At 43.1% G+C, this 19,268-nt stretch overlaps 1 protein-coding gene across 3 annotated transcripts in view; it reads left to right on the top strand.

The window, feature by feature from the left end:
• The window catches only part of E2F3 (E2F transcription factor 3), a 72,970-nt gene extending 58,916 nt beyond the window's left edge, over nt 1–14,054 (top strand). For 2 of the 3 annotated variants that reach the window (XM_027602860.2, XM_027602862.2), the window contains 6 exons: nt 1,730–1,841; nt 3,067–3,286; nt 4,564–4,722; nt 7,725–7,839; nt 9,160–9,295; nt 10,431–14,054. In XM_027602860.2, coding sequence (XP_027458661.1) covers nt 1,730–1,841; nt 3,067–3,286; nt 4,564–4,722; nt 7,725–7,839; nt 9,160–9,295; nt 10,431–10,693 — 1,005 coding nt within the window. In that variant the 3' untranslated portion in view covers nt 10,694–14,054. The remainder of the gene's footprint in view (nt 1–1,729; nt 1,842–3,066; nt 3,287–4,563; nt 4,723–7,724; nt 7,840–9,159; nt 9,296–10,430) is intronic. The other variant, XM_027602861.2, reaches the window with a different exon arrangement.
• The last annotated feature ends 5,214 nt before the right edge of the window (nt 14,055–19,268 follow it).

Here is a 19,268-nt window from a genome sequence, read left to right on the forward strand (position 1 = left end):
GGGAGGGGAAAATGAATTTAAGAAAGTTGCCAAATGTCATTCCTAGGCCTTTCGAGTGAAGTACAGCCCAGCATTGCCCAACAGAAAGATCACGTGTGCCACAAATTTAAGCCACATGGTAAAATATATATATATATACATATATACATATATACATATATATATGGAAACAGGTAAAATAATAATTTTAATACTACCTGATTTAATCACATTTCATAAAGGCAAAATAGTATCATTTTGACATGTAATCTGTGTAAAAACTATTGGTGAGATCCTTTACCCTTTTCAGTGCTGAGTTTTCAACCTCCGTTGTGTATTTTATACTTCGAGCTCATGTTGATTCAGATGGGCCACATGTGGCTAAAGGGGCTTCTGGAGCGAACAGAGCAAGATTCGCTGATAACTTTTTATAGAGAAGCTGCATGTCTGTCATCAGCTGATAAGTTATTCCTTCTGTTTCTGTGTCATGAGGGGTTACCGTGAAATTGTGTGTCTCCTCATTACAAGAATGTGTCTTCAGATGAGCCTGAAGACACAGGGCCATGCGGGGTGTCTAGTTGGGTGCCATTCCTGTCTGAACACCCATCCCAGCATACAGTTAGTTAGTACACAACAATTACTTAGTTATCTGTCTCCTCTCTTGGACTCTACGCGCTAAGGAGGCAGACACTCTTCCCCATTTTGCTTTACCTCTGTTCCCTAAGCCCAGTCCATAGACACTAAGTAGGTATTTTTTAAGTAAAATTAAATTAAATGAAAAACTTGGATGAAGGGGCACCTGGGTGGCTCAGTCGGTTAAGCGTCCGACTCTTGATTGTGGCTCAGGTTGTGATCTCGGGGTCCCTGAGATCGAGCCCCGAGTTGGGCTCTGCACTGGGCGTGGAGCCTCCTTAAGATTCTCTCCCTCTGCCCCTCTCCCCCTCCAAAAAAAAAAAAGGAAGAAGAAGAAGAAACTTGGATGAAGACTTCTCATTTGCCAGGTTTGATGCAAAAATGGAGACAGTGATACTAGTTGAAGCCCAAGATTGAGCATTTACAATATTTGTTGTTCTGATGAATGACCATTTGCAGTCTGTGACTAGCTGCGTTGCTGTTTAATCACTCTTTCGTTGAATATAAATATATAGAGAGCGAGAGTAATTGAATACCTACAGAAAGCCAGGCTCTATGCCAAGCACTAGGTATACAAAGATAAATGGGAAACAGTCCCTGCCTTAAAGGAAATGAGAAACAGATAAGTAAAATAACCCTTCAATCCAATAAGTGTTATCATGCATGTAAACACACAGTGTTTGGGGGGCACAAGGAAAGAGATCCAACCCGGGTCAGAGATGAAGGTAGGCGGCGAAGTGTCGCAAGGGAAAAGCGAATTTACGTTCCACGCTGCCTGCTGTGGTCTGACTGTCTCACCCCATGCCTGGCACATATGTCGAATCAACGAAGGAGTAAACAATGTGGCCCCCAGGCCTGATCCTGCAGGACCAGTGGATGGGGTCCGTCTGAGCCTAGATGGGTAATCCGTGGCAGGTGAAGAGAGTTTCCGCGCCAGCCCAGCCTCCAGATCCAGCATCTGGCCGGAGGGCATGACAGGGGCCCCGAGTGAGGCAGAGCAGAGGTGCCGGGAGTTGGCACGTGCCCGCAGCCTTTGGCAGGGCCAGCCCCCAAACAGCCCCGCAGCTTGTGACTGCCCGCGTGGCCAGTGACGACCGATCGTCCTTTCACGTTGCAGGCAAAGCGACGGCTGGAGCTAGGAGAAAGCGGTCATCAGTACCTCTCGGATGGCTTAAAAACCCCCAAGGGCAAAGGAAGAGCCGCCCTGCGGAGTCCAGATAGTCCAAAAAGTAAGGATCCCTTCCATCTCGTATTCTCCCCGGTGTGGGCTTCCCCCCTTTCAAAGCTCGTGGCTGAGACAATGCCAAGGTGTGGATAATTGTGGCCTGTTGGGTCCTTTTTCATCTCTTTCTGTTCCTAGCCAGAAAATAAACGCAGTGTCTGCAGACACCCCCCAAAGGGTGTAGAGCCCCTTCGGTGCCTGGATACTGACTCAGGGGGAGGCTTCTTTAAATGTGCGCGGTGTCCTTTTTCACCCGGTGTACAAGCTCTCTGGCACCATTCTGTAATCAAATTTAATTTTAACTTCCCTTAATGGACATTACTTTTGAGACCGGGCTAACTGCACATAGAACTGTGCCAGAGTCGGTCAGGTCTACACCGGCCCCAATCTCTAGCTCCGCCTGAGGCAGTGTCCAAATTGACCGAAACTCCTACATTGCAGCTCGTTTTCCTTCCCACCTTTTGTTTCTTTGGGGAGAGAGAGAGAGAGAGAGAAGTAGGTTGGAAACAGCAGAATAGTCCTTTATGTCTCTGGCATTTAACACAGACGCTAAATTAGACTTTGTTCGCCCCTTTTGTGGAGTTTACGGATCAGGCCTTCCACAAACCCTGTGTGATGCACACCCGCACGACAGAATAAATACGGTATTGAATGAGGGCATAACATGCAAGAGGGATGGGGCGAGTCGGTGGAAAGACTGTTTAGGTATTCTTCATCCAAATGAAGCATTCCCTGAAAAGCTGGTGACTAAGTCACAGACACACACAGACCATGGAGCCTGCAAAGCCAGTTGCGAGGGGTCTGTCTGAGCCCCCGTCACGAAACGCAGGAGAGATTCGCAGCCCCGGCCCCATTGGGCTGGGCTCCCCACGTGCTGGTGCTCAGAGACCGTAGCATGTTTTCATTCATTCAACAGATAACGTTGAGCACCTACGATGTGTGGGATACCTCACTAGACTCAGGGAGGAGGGTGAGGCAAAGTAGAAACTACTGAGAAATTCACAGGAAAATGCTTTCATCAAACAGGAATTTGTACTGTCCCTTCCTTTTCTAATAAAGCCACTTCATAGCTTTCTGTAACTTACCGAGAACAACAACAGCGGCTTCGCTTGGACACTAATACTTGGGCTGCAACGGGAAAGAGGGCTTGCCTACCTGCAAAGAAACCCTTCATTTCTTTACCTTTCCCCCTATCCCCCCCCCCACCCGCTCGGCTTTTGTTTTTCTTTAAGCTCCAAAATCTCCCTCAGAAAAAACACGGTATGACACATCCCTTGGTCTGCTCACCAAGAAGTTCATTCAGCTCCTGAGCCAGTCCCCTGACGGGGTCTTGGATTTGAACAAGGCGGCGGAGGTGCTAAAGGTGCAAAAGAGGAGAATCTACGACATCACCAACGTGCTGGAAGGCATCCACCTCATTAAGAAGAAGTCGAAAAACAACGTGCAGTGGATGTGAGTACAAGCCACGACCCCCAGCCCCAGATTTCACAATCACGCCCGCACTCCACTTCCGTGGTCTCCTCCCTGCTGCCCCTCGGCTCCTCAGCCCAAAGTTCAATGTCTCTTTACCCTCTAGATGCTGTCAGAGACATTTGATTAGCCTCAGTCAAGGAGATCCCGGGATTTCGGGGCAGGGGGGCCCTGCAGATGTCAAGTAGGATGTTATTCATCTGCAGCCGTGAGGCCGTGTGTGTGATCTAAAGGACGCGGGCACATGTTTTCGGCTTGATCCTAACAGGGCTTTGGCAATGAACTCCGGCTGTGTATGAACACATCCGTGTAGGTGCCCCATCACCACGTAGCTTCATCCGTGGCTCTGACGGCAGGTCAGCTCGCTTTCTGGGTAAATGGAGGCAAGACTTAGAGGCCTCAGTTCCTCCTGGAAAGCAGGGATGATAACACATGTCACCACACGTGTGATTCAGTGTGTGGTTAATCTCGTTTGTGAATTACGGACGGAGCATCCCAACAGCCAGTATTTTAGAAGGGACCATGAAAGTGTTGTGGGAAGGAACAAGTCTGTTAGAGGGTGGCTTTGAAAACAGACTCCCTCAAACAGGAGATGAGTGCGGGTAACTTTTTGTACTTTTGGGGAATTTTGTGACGATTCAGTGACCCATTTAGGCCTGTGGTTTCTAGAAACCTGTTGGGTATTGGTCTTTGTTCTTGCATACAGCACACACATCTGTTCCCTTAACCTTTTCCTTTTCGGTGGTTGGTAGAAGACCCTCAGAAACTGCCTAGGTCTTTTGTGCCTCCCGAATGATATTTCGTTGAATTTTGAACCACGCTTCATCTTTTCTTTCACACTTTTCTCTCTTTCCTATGCCTCTCTATCCTTTTGTATTCCCCCTCTTTCTCTCTCTTTCCTCCCGGGAGGCATGTGACAGGCGGGAACTCCACCTTTCGCCCTTTGAATTTGAGCCTTCTGAAAAAACAGCCCTCCTCTGGAGGAAAGAAACCTGAAAATAACAGTGTGGGGGTTTTTTCGGGGTTCCCCTCCACACACTTAAATTTCTATGGTGTGAAAGGTGAAGGACTGTCTAGACAAAAAATATATACAAATGTATAAATGTTCTGATTTTGACGCTTGGCTAACAAGCAGTGTGACCTCCTGTGTCAAGAGAGGACATGTTACTCAAAAGGACCATTTCTCATTGTCCCGCCCTTGCACCCTCGCCCCCTTGGCCCCCCGAGCAGCCACGAAGAGTCTGTGTTTGGGTTTCTAGGGGCTGCAGTCTGTCTGAGGATGGGGGCATGCTGGCCCAGTGTCAAGGCCTGTCCAAGGAAGTGACCGAGCTCAGCCAGGAGGAGAAGAAATTAGATGAACTGATCCAAAGCTGCACCCTGGACCTCAAACTGCTAACCGAAGATTCAGAGAATCAAAGATATCCTTTGTGCACCTGTTCCTTGGGGGTTAGTGCCTTCTAGAACACACCCAGTGTTCACACACTGACGCTTACGCCCAGGTAGAATTTTACTCGGGTTAACGCATGTCATTCACGTGTGGTTCGGGACATGCAGATACACGCAGTGCATAAGGAAGCACTATTCTAAGATAGGTGAGGTGTCAGCGTTAATATTAATGACATCATCCAGCAGCTCCCTCTCTGTCTCCCCAGATTTTTGGTGGGCGTTCACTGTCACCGTTGGGGTTCTCACATTCTATTTTCTTTTCATCAGATATTGGAGCAATTGGAATTTGTTGAATCTGTCTGAGCTATAGCTGAAGGAATGAAGAGTCTAGAAAAATCATTCTGTAACCTCTACCATGCATTATTGCTGATGGACAACACCAGAAACTGATTTCCGAAGCACCCCCCACCCCCACCCCGGCCCAGGCCTAAGACGTCTCCGTCTATCCATTCATTTACAGACATTGGTCCTTGGAAATAAAAATTTTTAAAAGCCAGTTCTTGTCAACTGGCTGACAATCTTTTGGCCATCACAGGAAAACTCACTGTTCATCAACTCACTCCCGACAAAAAGGGAGAAAGATGACTTCATTGTGTTGACAAGAAGGTCTTGCAATGTTCTCAGTTATGCATAGAAGACAAAGCCAATATTTTAAGACATCCTATCTCTAATTTGTGTTCCCCACTTCTGATTGTTCCACATTACCTTTTCCCTTGGAGGGTATGGGGACATTCATTTCCCAATTCGGGCAGTTTTTTGAAACTGCGATTGCTCATTTTCTATTGACCACAGGATTGATCTTGTCCGCTGATGATTAGTGAGGTGGAGAAGAGGTGTGGTGATTTGAACCCCAGTGGCAGCCAGCCAGAGTGGGTTTACAGGGGAAGAGACAAGAATAGCTCTAGTCGGGCTGTTTCATTCACTCTTTAGCTGGGAGCCCCATGGAGGACGATTGGCAGCTGTCTGGAACGTGCAGCTTACAGCAGAGTCGCTGACATTAGCTTTCTCTAGGGCCTTTGCTGTGGAAACTGGAAGCTTCCTTGCAGGGAGCTGCTAACCCAAAAAAACAAATTCAGGAGGGAGCCACAGTGGAAGTACTCTAAAGTTTGGAAGATTAGAAAATGTGTTTGCACAATTTTTTTCAATTCGCCATTCAGTTCCGAATGTGGTACAGCTTGTTCACAAATGTGTTGAAATTTTCCTTCCTGCAGCAGGTTGAGTAACCGTAGATGAGTTTTTATTTTAATAAGTTCTTGTCACGTAGCTTTTTGACAGTGGGCTGTGGGCTAAGTACCTGGTTATCACTTTCCCCGTGTTCTCAGTAAAAACTCAGAACTGTCAAGTCTCGTATAAAGGCAACAGTTGGCTCCCTTGATGCGATACATGGTGACCTAAGACCCGGACTCTTGCATGAGCTGTCCTGTCAAGCTCAGCACTGAATTAGCTCTTGTCTCAACCATTAAGATGTAAAGAAGATAGTCTGCAGTAGATGCCCCTAAAAGTATATACATATTTGGCGTGAATGTGCTTTTTTATCTGCACAGTAGGTTCATAGCTTCCTTCAATTTCTAATTAAAAGCCACTGTTCTAAGAGACATCATTTCCTCCTGACTCTCTAGACCCTATTTCTGTATTAAACGTGTTAGATCACAGACTCTATTTGCTAATATTATATTATCTTCAGAAAGGCCTTCATTGAGTCATGTGATTTGCTGTTTTAGCCTAGGCATTTTTTGTGGGCTAACATAAAAAACGCAACAGACTAAAGACATTGTACATTAATTATGTTACCCCGTGTCCCTTACAGAAGAGAGCTACGTGACTCTTATAAGAGAGCTATGTGAGCTCTTTTAGTGCCAAGTAAAAACTTGTCTCTCCAGGCAAGCTTGCATGAATACTTTTTATCATGTAATAAGTACCATATTCTTTCATGATATCCTCTTAGCTTCGGCTGCCAGGGCACTTAAAAGAATCGCTCAGCGCTCAGAAGTCATGACCAAGGGTACTAAAATACTCTTTCACTCTTTTCCCGCTACAGTGTTTCTCAAATTGATTCAGGTTGCAGAGCACTTGGAAGCTGCATTCCCTCCTTGTGAACACTGAAATATTGATAGTAATATACAAAGGCTAATTTTTCTAACAGACAAATAATGACTCTTTTATAGGTAGGCAGTATACAATCACAACCAGCCCAGGTGCCCTTAAGAAAACCAGCTATCTGCCTGACCCATCTTCTGAGTTAGTTCTTCCACCAATATATCTGTTTGCTACGCATGCGTTCATGTGCGTGGCTACTGACATTTGCGAATGGTCAAGCAGCAGATAGAAGTTACTGGAGTTCCAAAAAATATATGAGCAATAGAGCTTACTTTTTTTTTTTCTTCTGTAAATTGGGGTCTGCCATCATTCAATTTGAGTGACAGAACACTTCACCAAAGTTCACAGAATGTCCATGCTCCAGAGGAACTTGGCTAGAACCTGACCAAACTGGGTTTTGGTTTTATTTTGATAGTTTAGCTATTCTGTTTCTGTGTTTAACATTTTAAATCGCCATGGACTTTTTTAGAAATGGGTAGGAGAACGCCGTGCATTTGTCTTATTGTTTAGAATATCAACCAGAAAAGAAGATTCACAAGAGATCCCATATATTTAAAGAGTGAGACAGAGAGGGGCGCCTGGATGGCTCGGTCATTAGGCCTCTGCCTTCGGCTCAGATTATGATCCCGGGGTCCTGGGATCGAGCCCCGCGTCGGGCTCCCTGCTCTGCGGGAGGCCTGCTTCTCCCTCTCCCACTCCCCCTGCTTGTGTTCCCTCTCTGGCTGTGTCTCTCTCTGTCAAATAATAAAATCTTAAAACAAAAAAAAATTGAGACAGAGAGACCAGTATATTCTTACAGGTCATAAAATACTTGAAAATGTTTCCATGCATCTGTTCTGTCAGTCTTCTAATGGTTACATTCCTTAACACTCACTACGTTAGCTTACGTTACATATCAAGATATTCGAAAAATTAGTGGCCTTAAAGACCAAACTGTTATAGTTGTCAAAGCCCCTCCAGAAACAAGACTTGAAGTGCCTGACCCAATAGAGGTAAGGAGATAACATCTTTGTTCACCTGCAGAGATCTTTTTGCAATGCCTGAGTTAAAGAATCATTGACATGTGGTCAAAGCATGTATCCTCCTTAACACTCCATAGTTCTTTCCCATCCATTTTACTTAACCTGAACTTCAAAAACATTTCAACAGTTCAATACGTATTGAGTGTCCCAAAAGTCTAATTTTAACATCATGGGGCATTGAACTCAGGGTATGGTGCCCTGTCCCTCTGGTACTTTTTCTTGCTCACAATTTGGTATCTGGTGGTTCTGATTGATTTGAACGGTTGGGGAATTTTATGTTGATTGCCCTGGATATGATCCCCACTAGGAATAGAGACATAAACGTTTTATTAGAGTATCTCCCTAACTTAAAAAAAAAAAAGTATCTCCCTAACTTATCTTAGCACACTTTAAGAATTTATCTTTTAGAACATGTTTACTTTTAAGAAATCACATACAACTTTGGCTCAATTGGTAGACTAGAATATTATAAGAAAGGAGGGAATATATTTTTGTGATTGGTTTCCGACAATCTTTGCTAATATAGGCCTGGACCATAGCTATAAGATAAAGAAATGTAGCAAAAAGGAAATGCATAGGAAATAAAAAGTGAGATTTGCAAGCTCCCATCTAGGGTAGAGTTCTCACCTAAATGATAATAATAGCTCTATGACCCAGATGAAGAAGAATTTTAGATGTTAGTGTGCTGCATTCTCTTATTAAACTCTGCTCCTAGCACTTAAGAATACTATTCATCCAGTGGTTATTAAAGTTCACATAAAAACGCCCCGCCGTAAAGGGATAGCAGCATGGAAATACTGCATTTAGAACACTTAAAGGACCTTTTCATAGTTTGCATAGAAGGAATATATTTAAAGAACACAGTTCACCTCCTCTTGGGCAGGGGTCAGCAAACTTTTTCTTTAAAGGACCAGAGAGTAAATATTTTTGGCTTTGTGAGCCATAAGTCTCTGTTGGGACTCCTCAACTATACAACAGTTGCCATTAGAGCGTGAGAAGAAAAAAAAAAAACAGCCAGAGGCAATCTGTAAACAGTGGGACCGGGCATGGTTCTATGCCAATAAAACTTTATTTACAAAGCCAGTTGATGGACTGGATTTGGCCCTCAGGCTACTGTTTACTGGCCCCTCCTCTAGAGGATGACAGTCATCTGTTGATGGGGGGGCAGGGGGAGCGGCTACCAGTGAAGAAGCAAAATGAACAATGAAAATTACCCTTCCCGTTTCTAGATGAAAATTACTATAGCTCTCATTTCTTAGTTTGAACTTTTCTCGCTTCTTCTGTTGATAGAGCCTACAAATACATTTGGCAAGTACCCAAGGGCCCATTGAGGTTTATTTGTGTCCAGAAGAGACAGAAACACACAGTCCAATGAAAACAAACAACCAAGACCACAATGGGAATATCCCGAAACCCCCTTCCAAAGGTAAAAATTCCACTTTTGTTATTTGGAAACTGTTTTAAAAATGAAGGTGACCAGAAGGATCCATTGTGGGAACCACATGCCTAGGCAAGAAACAAAAACTTCTGTTATTAAAAGTTATTAAGGTAACTTTTTTTTTTTAAGGCATTCTGACTAGTTACAGAATAAAATCATGATTTTGAGCCAATGACTTCTCTGCCCACGAATGGAGCCCCTCAGGCTTTCGCTATGGGCAGAAACCGCTTCCCTTAAAATGTTTTGAAAGCCAGCTAAGGTGCGGACTGAAACTGTGAGCTCTCTGGGTGAATCATCAGCTCCACTTGGCCACACACCTTCTCATGATGCTGCAGAGGTCATGCTAGCGAAAGGGAACAAGTTCGGAGCAAAGAGGCTTTTGTCAAAGAAGTTATAACTTAATTTCTGCTCCTTTCCCCAACCCCCCAGGGTGATGGGGACAAGATATGGGAGGAAAAGCCCAGGAATATCTAAGTTCTTCCCCCTTTTTTCGGTTTCAGACTGGGGATATGTATTTAATCTTTCCCCCTACTGTCTCCCAATATAGCAGCAAGAATTAGAGCGATTTAGGTGAATCAGGTCTGATTGGTAATACTGAGCATTTATAATTGCCACAGCACCTCAGATGGGAAAACGAAAGATCACTTTTTTCACTGTAGACATTCAAAGCGGACATGTCTTATTACGTGCATTTTTAAGAAGTATCTTTAAAAAGTTGTTCAAACAAGACTTAAGTTAAAATCAGTGAGTCCCTACGAGGAAGCCACCTTTTCAGTATGTGTTTTGTTTTGTTTTGTTTTCCTTAAATATTGACTAGCTGATAGCAGAGAGAAGTGTTCGAACTTGTTAATCTCTAATCTTGGAAACCATTTGTATTCTTGTTTGCTAACAGTAGGCATCTCAAAAGTTGAGTGAGTTAGACCAGAACAGAGAAAAGCTGCCAGTCTCGGTGAACAGTTAGCACAAGACAGGCTGGATCGTAGTGGCATCTGATCATCCTTAGCAGAGGGTACATGCTTTTATAACAGCAGCGTGCATAGTCTTCCAACAAGTTGATTTGATTTTTATCCTAACTTACTTTTTGGTTTCCTCCAATTTTTTTTTTTTTTCTTTCTCCTTTCAGACTTGGCTTCAACCAACTCAGGACATAGCGATTGTTCGATTTCTATGGCAAACCTTTCTCCTTTGGCCTCCCCAGCCAACCTCTTACAGCAGACTGAGGACCAAATTCCTTCCAACCTAGAAGGACCATTTGTGAACTTACTGCCTCCCCTGCTCCAAGAAGACTATCTCCTAAGCCTTGGGGAGGAAGAAGGCATCAGCGATCTCTTTGATGCTTATGATTTGGAAAAGCTCCCACTGGTGGAAGACTTCATGTGTAGTTGATTACGCTTTGTGTGACCTCCCCTTATAAACCAATATTTTTTTATTATGGAACCAGAACATCTGTCATGCAGTGTTGTCCCTTCCTACCTTCTTCCTCCGAGATAGTATCATGAAGTAAACTACAAACTTCAGAACAAAGCTGACATTTTAATGAATTAAAAAAAAAATTTTTTTTTTTTTTTTTTTTTTTTTTGTCTAAACGCACAGTCGCAGGCTCCCTTGGGAAAGCCCTGCTATGCCCCAGGCTCCAAAATCTCCTGGATGAGTCAGCAAGTGAGAAAATGTGCAATCAGGTGTCTCTCACCCATATTTTTCTTCCCTCCCTCCCGGACTGGCTTGCTGTGCCTGTCGGATGGGCTGTAGAATGGGGTCTGGCCACCTGGCCCACTCGAAAACAGCAATCTTCCTTAATAGCATTTCAAGCCGTGCCTTCTCCGAGGAATGCATGTCTTTGGGGTCTGCTCATATGGAATGGAACGGCAGGAACTGTAAACTTGAAGTCATGCAAAAGTATGAAATGGATTTCTTCAGCTCTTCTTAGGAATATTTAAATTACTGTCATAATTCAGTGTAAGCTACAGACCTTGTGTACCGCTAGGAGGTCAAGAGAACCTGCACAGCCTTTCGGATGAAGAACCTGTTTTCCAATATTTGTTGCAGATGCAGAAGAACGGTAGATCTGCCACTCGAAGCTGTTGTGGATTTTCCTGTCTCCATTAACTACTCCCACTCCCTTGCCCCCAACGTATTTGTAAGTTTAAAGTTGATTTGTAGCAAATGCTTACTTAGGAGTTTTCTGTGGATTGTTTTTGCCTTTTTTTTTTTTAAGCTGCCATTTAAGCATTCCTGTGGCACCCAGCACCATTTCAATTTAATTGTTTACTTTGAAACGGTTTTTGCTAATTCATATTATTTAAGCAGAGGTAGAGGACCTCTACTGATCAGAGCATCTAAACGTGTGTGATCTAAGGTTTAACAGCCTCTGCAAGAAGCATTGCCCCATCTTGCTTCCTTTCCCAGGGTGGGGAGCGTGGAGCGAGTCAGTCCTGGGGCTCGCTCGCTCGCTCGCTCACAGACACGGGTGGCCCATTTGAGAGGAGAACCAGGTCAGATGACATAGCAGTCCCAAGGAGCAGCAGGTGTGGATCCCTCCGTCCTTGGGCTTCCTGGCCCTGTGACTGGGGCAAGGGCTCTCTTACTCTGCACTCAGGGAGACCACTTCTCAGGATGGGGGTCGGATGGAGAGGCCTCTGGGGACAAAGACATCCCCACTGTGTCAGTGGCATTTACTTAAAAGCTGGTGAGAACAGGGCGTTCCCCCTGCATCGGGGGCTGCCATCGTCCTGGCCCAGAACCCATTCCCCTTCCTCTATGAAGGAGTAAGTTGGACCAAGGGAAGTCATTACATGGAAGGAGAAGTGATAGAATGCCAGGGCGTGTCCCGCTTTACTCTTCAGGAATGGTGTCCCCCAGCTGGAGGCTTCGTGTCAGCTGCAAATCCTACCAGTTAGGTCCAAGAATGGCTTTCCCATTGGCTCTGGGGAGAGGTACCCTTCTCCCGCTGGGCGTGTGGCATGGTACCTCAGGTCCATTGCTTGGATCCTGAAGACGGCGGGAATGAGGGAGTCCGGTTAAAAAAAAAAAAAAAAACCTCCAAACGAAACAGTTAAATTGAAATGCTATGTGCCTGACACAGTAGCACTCGATTTGTGTGTTCAATGGAATCGAAAATATCCCTTAGGAAAAACACAAAACGAAACAAAAACAAAACAAAACAAAAAGAAAACCACGAAAGCCCCAGCCAGTTGATTCAAGGTAGATTTCCACAATATGCAAAGTGGTGGTAGGGTCAAAACCAATGACACCAGCACTTTAAACTATTTGTGTGGGTGTGCGTGGGTGTATGTTTGGGAAGGAAAACAAAGGTGCACATTATCCCTCTTTTTCTTCTTCGGCCTCCGTCCCCAGCCTCCTCCCTCACACACACTGGCTTTGGTACAAACAGCAGTGTGGTCTGTGATGAAGCATTGGGGTGGGGGAGGGAGAGGGGAGCTTTGTGTCAAGTGCCTACTGGAAATGCACTGTGGGGTTTTTTCCTGTACGGGAAACCATTTATGCCAAGCTTTTGCCCATTTCCCATATTTATCTCATCTGGTTGGCTGCCTCTGTTTCCGGCTTTGTCATGATTCTCTTTATCAGCTGCACAAAGCTGATTTTGTTTCCAAAGTCTAAAGACTGAGCGCTCACCTGGCTAGGTGGTTGTGTGTTCTGTTGGCTTTCTCCTTAAGCCTTTTCGTAATGTAATGATGCCGTATTTATTGTTTTGAAAACGAAAGGAATACTAATAAGTCTTAAAAGTTCCTTCATGCATAAGATTTTTCCAGTTAGTGGGCTGAGCTTGGTGTCCCTGAGTTAGCTGTCCATGCTGTGTTCTGCTTGCATTGCCCATTTTTTCTTTCTGACATAGTATCTGGCACACAAAGTGGGTTAGTACTACAGTATTTGTGTTACTTTACGTACTAAGTATGCAGGTTTTCTGGTACCATTGAGTTGCTGCTATTAACGCTCACACATGAAATGGCTAAAAGTTACAAGTGTGCGAATTATGACTGCGTGAGCCTTACAAAATAAAAAGTGTATAAAGGGCAACACATGAGCTGTCAAACAGTGTTAGGTGTGTGTTCATATGTACAGATCTGTGCATAGCGATCGTTTTATTTAAGTTGATTGTAGTCTCCTCCACACTTTCATTATCTAGCGATTTTGTACAAGAAAAAAAAATAGCAATTAATTTGTAAACACTGCCAGAATATTTTCTAGCTGGTTTGTAATTTTTTAAGAGTGTTCTATTTTGTTTCTGTTTATTTGTTGTTGTTGTGGTGGTGGTTGTGGTTCTTATTTCCGTTTTTGTTGTTTTCAAGTGTAGATCTGTAAATAAAACCGCAGTATTTAAAGCTTTAGCTTTCAGGAAGAAAAGAAAGTAAGTAAGAACTCAGATGCGTGCATGACAGCCTGTGTGTGGGGGGATTTGAAGGAACATGGCTTGCAGAGTGAGTCAGGTGGCAATTGTCAGATTGTGGGAATTTCTTTTCCTACGGGGTACGTGATTTTTGTCAAAAGGAAGTATTTCTCCCAAAATTGGGAGTAGGCAAACTACTAATCGGTTTAGCTTTGTGTTGTATGCTAGTTTAAAAAAGAAAATATGTAATATAATGTAAAAAAAAAAAGCTTTTATGATGGATTTTGTAAATAGATTTGTTACAGGGTAACCTGTTCTCTAGTTGTGATCTTACCACTTCAAATGGGTGTAATTTGAATAAATTTTGTATGGTAAAGGATCAATAAAATGATTTTTTTTAAGAGTTCAGACTTGTAAATGGCTTTCCTTCATAGTATCTTACATTTCTGTATTAACTTCATTCTTAAAGACGTGCTTTAACACGGGGAAAGGTGGCCCCAAAGTTCAAGAACATCACATGCCCTGCCCTTTAAATGGGACTTCAGGAACACTGGCCAGATATTTGTCGAGCACCTGTGGTGTACTCGGCACTTTGAGAAGCAGAAGAATTTGCCACGCCTCTGACCAGCGGCAAAAACCACTTTCAGATCTGGAAGGGTTTTTACACCACGTGGCAAGTCCAGTTTTATTTTTCATAATGAGTTATGAAGCCAAAAAATTTTAATTCTCATGATGGGTAAATTACCTCCCTCGTCCTGTGTTCCGTGTTTCTTGTAATGCCACCTCTGAGCAGGTTAGGGGTTTTGAATAGCCATCTCATACTCTTAACTCAGCTCATCATCTAAAATTCCAACGTGTTATGTATTGTACATATACACACAATCATTCAATACACAGGGTATAAAGTACGAAAACAAAGCCACCCCTCGTCCCCCCAACCTATTCACCCCAAAGAAAACCACTATCCTCCTTTATTTATTTATTTGAGAGAGAGAGAGCCCAAGTAGGGGTGGTGGGGAGGGCAGAGACAGAGGCAGACTACCCTCTGAGCAGGGAGCCTGACATGGGACTTGATCCCAGGACCCTGAGATCACGACCTGAGCCAAAGGCAGATGCTTAGCCAACTGAGCCACCCAGGCACTCCTGAGTAATTTTCTATTTGAGAGATTATTGTTCGTTTTGCTATAAAAAATAATATGTAAGCTTTATTGAATGCTTATATTATGCCAGATACTATTTCTTTTTAATACGATAAAATACCCGTAACATTAAATTCACCATTAGTGACATTCAGTACATTTAACAATCTTGGCAATGACCACCACTATCTAGTTCCAGAACATTTTCATCATCCCAAAAGGAAACCCCATACCCATTACCAAACCCCATACCCCTCCTCCCAACTCCCAGCAACCTTTCTGACCATATGGATTGGCCTGTTCTGGATATTTCCTATAAATGGAATCATACAATAAATGACCTTTGGTATCTGCCTTTTTTCACTTAGGTCCTCAAGGTTCATCCGTCTTCAAGCATGTATCAGTACTTCCTTCATTTTTTACACTTGAATAATGCTCCACAGTGTGGATAGACCACATTTTGTTTATCCATTCATTAGTTAATGGGCATTTGGGTTGTTTCTACCTTTTGGCTATTGGAATGCCGGGTACCATTTTAAGTGCTTTATACGAGGGCTCTATGTTTTCTTGAAGCATACATCACTAGCTAATATATATGTAGCTGTCATTTCTCTACCTCTAGAATGTCAGCTCAGTGAGAGAGGTACTTCATGGGGCTTGAACTCACAAACCTGAGATCAAGACCTGAGCTGAAATCAAGAGTCAGATGCTTAATCAACTGAGCCACCCAGGCAACCCTAAATATTGTTGTAGAGATGGGTTGTACTTGAGAAAATTCAGAAGTCAGTCTCAGCAATATTAAGAGATAGAAAATAATTGGAAAATTCACTGTACTCACTCATTCAGTGCCCATTAAGAGAAATCATTCATTAATTCATTTAGTCACTGAAGGATACAGCAATTACTATATGCCAGGCACTGTTGTAGTTCCTGGAGTCCAAACAGAAAAAGGCACAGTTCCTATCACCAAGAGGAAGCTTATAGTCTAGTTGGGGGAGAAACAAGTTTTAGCTGGAAGTAAATACTGAGGGCCAGATCTTAAATAAGCAATTTTTCTTTCTGAAGCCGTATTTGAAAGACTTGGAAGGACAGATGATTAGAGGCAGAAACAGAAATGGAGGGGGGATGTAGCCTTACTACTAAAGAGCTTTGCAAAATGGGAGATTCTGATCTGGGGTGGTGTGGGGGCAATTCCCAGTCCTGGACCTGTGCATCCAGGTGCAGGAGTGGGTGCAGGAGATTGCCCAGGTAAGCATGACTCAAAGGTGAATAAACCAATGGATTCATTTTCTAGGATCTCAGGAAGTGGGGAGCCTCCATCTAGACCAGGACTGCAACCCTGATACCATGAAGGAAAACAACAAGTGTAAATGGTAGGTCATGCATTGTGGTATTTAGTGAGAATGCCCACACTGGCTTTTGAGAATGAATCAGCCAGGAGTCAGTCAGAAGTTAAAAGAAGTAATCTTTGTAGCAGCAAGTTGGGGTGATCCATAGAATGCACAGAGAAGGCTTTCCATGGTGCCTTAAATCTACGACTTGAAGGTGGAAAGACGAACAGAGCAATTTATTAAAATATTCTAAAATATTTCTAACACTAGAAATTACGAGTATGCTTTTCATGTATGTGAAGAGCACTATGAAAAAGTTCCTGAGTTCCTGATGCTGAAGTGTCTGAGAAGTACTATGGGAAACAGAAGGGACAAGGTCCCATGTTCTCAGGAATGTGCCTCAGGAACAACATTGGAAACTCCATTAGTGCTTCTGTGGGGAGACTTTGGGTCTTGGGTATAGATTATATCATGGAACAGGTAGAACTAGGAACTAGGGGAAAGAGGGGTTGTGTCTTCTCTTTGCTACCCCACCTCAGGGACTGCCTGCCTGCAAGTCAGGAACACAGAAACTTGGGAAGTAGAACCAGGGAATTAGGGAGAAACAAAGCCAACCATTAATCAAGCCCCTGGTGTTTCAACTCAGACAAAGCCACGTCAACTGGTAATGATCAAATCCCAGAATTCGAGCTGGAAGGCAGCCTCCTAACAAGAAACTGGTTTCATCATGTGACAGTACAGCAATCAATTTTTTTTCATCAGGAAAAAAAAAAAGTCTCTAGAATCCTAGACCAAGGCTCCTTCTGCTATGTCCATAAGGTTTAGTTGCCCCACTCTGGCATGCACATCAGAAACCTTCCAAGTTTTAGCCCTGGAATCATAGGCTTGCTGTCATGGTTAATTCATCATTTTGAATCAACATAGCTTCTGGAAGTTCCTCATCCAGATTGTCCACGAGTGCCGTAATTCCTTCTACTCTTCCACACCACCTTTCAGAGGTGCAGGCTTCTAAATAGGATGTTCCATTTCCCCCTTGAAAGACTCAGACAACTATTCCTGTGCAGACCACTTTGCACCTTCAGGAGGCTTTAGGACTTCTTTTTCTGGACTGTTTTTCTAAATAATCAAAGTCCGGGACATCTGCGTCAGCTGAAGCCTAAACTACACTGTGTATCTTATCCCCGAATCATCCTCAGCATCGCACAGGGCTTTCTAGTTTACAAAGTATTTTCATATGCCTCTGTTCATCTGAAGCCGCTCATAACTGATGGCAACCACTGCAGAAGTAACTAATCAATCTAGAAATGACAGAACAATCTATGGGCAGTGATGTAAACCGAGGAAGAAAAGCATTTAGCTTTAAGCCATATTCTGGAGATCCAAAGAGCAAGAAAGAACACTAGTTCCACAGGAGGGACCTGAAATAATGACATCAGCAGATAGAAATTCAACCACGCCAACAGAGAGATCATGTTTAAATGGGTTAGGGCTGACAATAGAGATTGTGTGTGTTTAGAAATGGGAGGAGGCTGGAGACCCAAGATGCTTGAAAAGAGCCACAGCTAAATTCTGTCCTTGGCAAGAAACCAAAGAACGGGTGTTTCTTTGGTCAAAGAGAAGACACCGTCATTGTCGACTCTGAGTTTGGGTATCTGTTAAGGGGATAAAATGAGTGCTGAAGACAAGGGCAGGCACAGGGCTATCGCAAAGGAAAGGAGAAGGTAGAAAGTATGGAAATAATTCCCTTACCTGGTCCTGGGAAGGAGCTAAACCAACAAGTGGGGGCCAAAATTAGTCATAAGGGTAGAACAAAGAACTGGATAGGACTCCCACCCTGGCAATATGGCAGATTAGATAGCCAGGAAACCCTCCTGTTATACAACATTGAGATTGCATAGAAAAAAAATTTGCCGAGATTACAGGGAATTCCTAATGGCTAGAAGAATAAAGAAGAAAACTGAGCAGAAAAGAAAATTAGAGGAGCATGCACATGGGAAAGACAGGCATGCCTAAAGACAGTCACCAATTTAATTGCCGATATTGGTGCTGGAATGGAAGGAAAGAAGTCTTGGGTCAACAGAGAAAGACTGAAGCGTTGAACCTCAGACTCCCAGATTAAGCGAGAGAAATTGGAAGAAGGCTCTAATGCTTCAGGTGATAGTCATCTCCCTGGCTTCCAGCAGAGCAAAATCCTCTCTGGACAGGTCCTTAATGTAGGACCATAGACTTGATCTAAGTCTGAGCTCACAATCAAAGATCGCCAAATACATAAAGAAACGATCCAACATCAGTAGCAGAAGTGGCAATATCAGATTTAGACCTTAAGGGATTCAAACAATGGAATTATCAGGTACAGAATATAAAATAAATATATATGAAATGTGTAAAGAAATAAAAGATGGTATCACAAAAATTCCTTACTCAAAGCAATAGAGATGATCAAAACCTGCCACATAGATTAGAAAAAGGATAAAACACAGTGTTAAAAATTTTAAATTGTGGAAGAAAAGGGGGAAAATGATGACTAAATCAGCAGATTAGATATGCTAAGAAGGTCATAATAAACTGGAAAGTAAATTACCAAGAATGTAGCACAAAGAGAAAAGGAGATTATATATATATGTATATATATATATATATATATATATATATATTTATATACACATAGAAATATTAAGAGATAGGGAGCAGAGTTTTAATTTTTTTTTCATTGTAAAGAACCAGATAATAAATGTTTTAGGCATTGTGGCCTTGAGATCTCTGTCAAAACTATTCAGCTTGCCTGTGCAGCATGAAAGCATCCATAAATAGCATGTAAATAAGTAAGCATGGCTATATTCCAATAAAACTTAATGATGGATCCTAAAACTTGATATTCATGTATTTTTACCAGTTGTGAAATAATATTCTCTTTTGATTCTTTTCAACCATTTGCAAATGCAAAAATTGTTTTCAGTTCACTGTTGTACAAAAGAAGGTGGTGGGTGGTTTCTGGTCCAATATGTGAAGAGTGTAGAAGTTGCCTCACAGTAAGAATAAAGCTGAACAATGTGAAAATCAACAATTCTCCTTAGATTCATCAGAGAATTGATCCAGAACAAACCCAGTCTTAGGAGGACCCCTCCCACTTACACCAGTTTTTCCTT

Source organism: Zalophus californianus, chromosome 7 (genome assembly GCF_009762305.2).
Source record: "Zalophus californianus isolate mZalCal1 chromosome 7, mZalCal1.pri.v2, whole genome shotgun sequence".
Lineage (NCBI taxonomy): Eukaryota > Metazoa > Chordata > Mammalia > Carnivora > Otariidae > Zalophus > Zalophus californianus.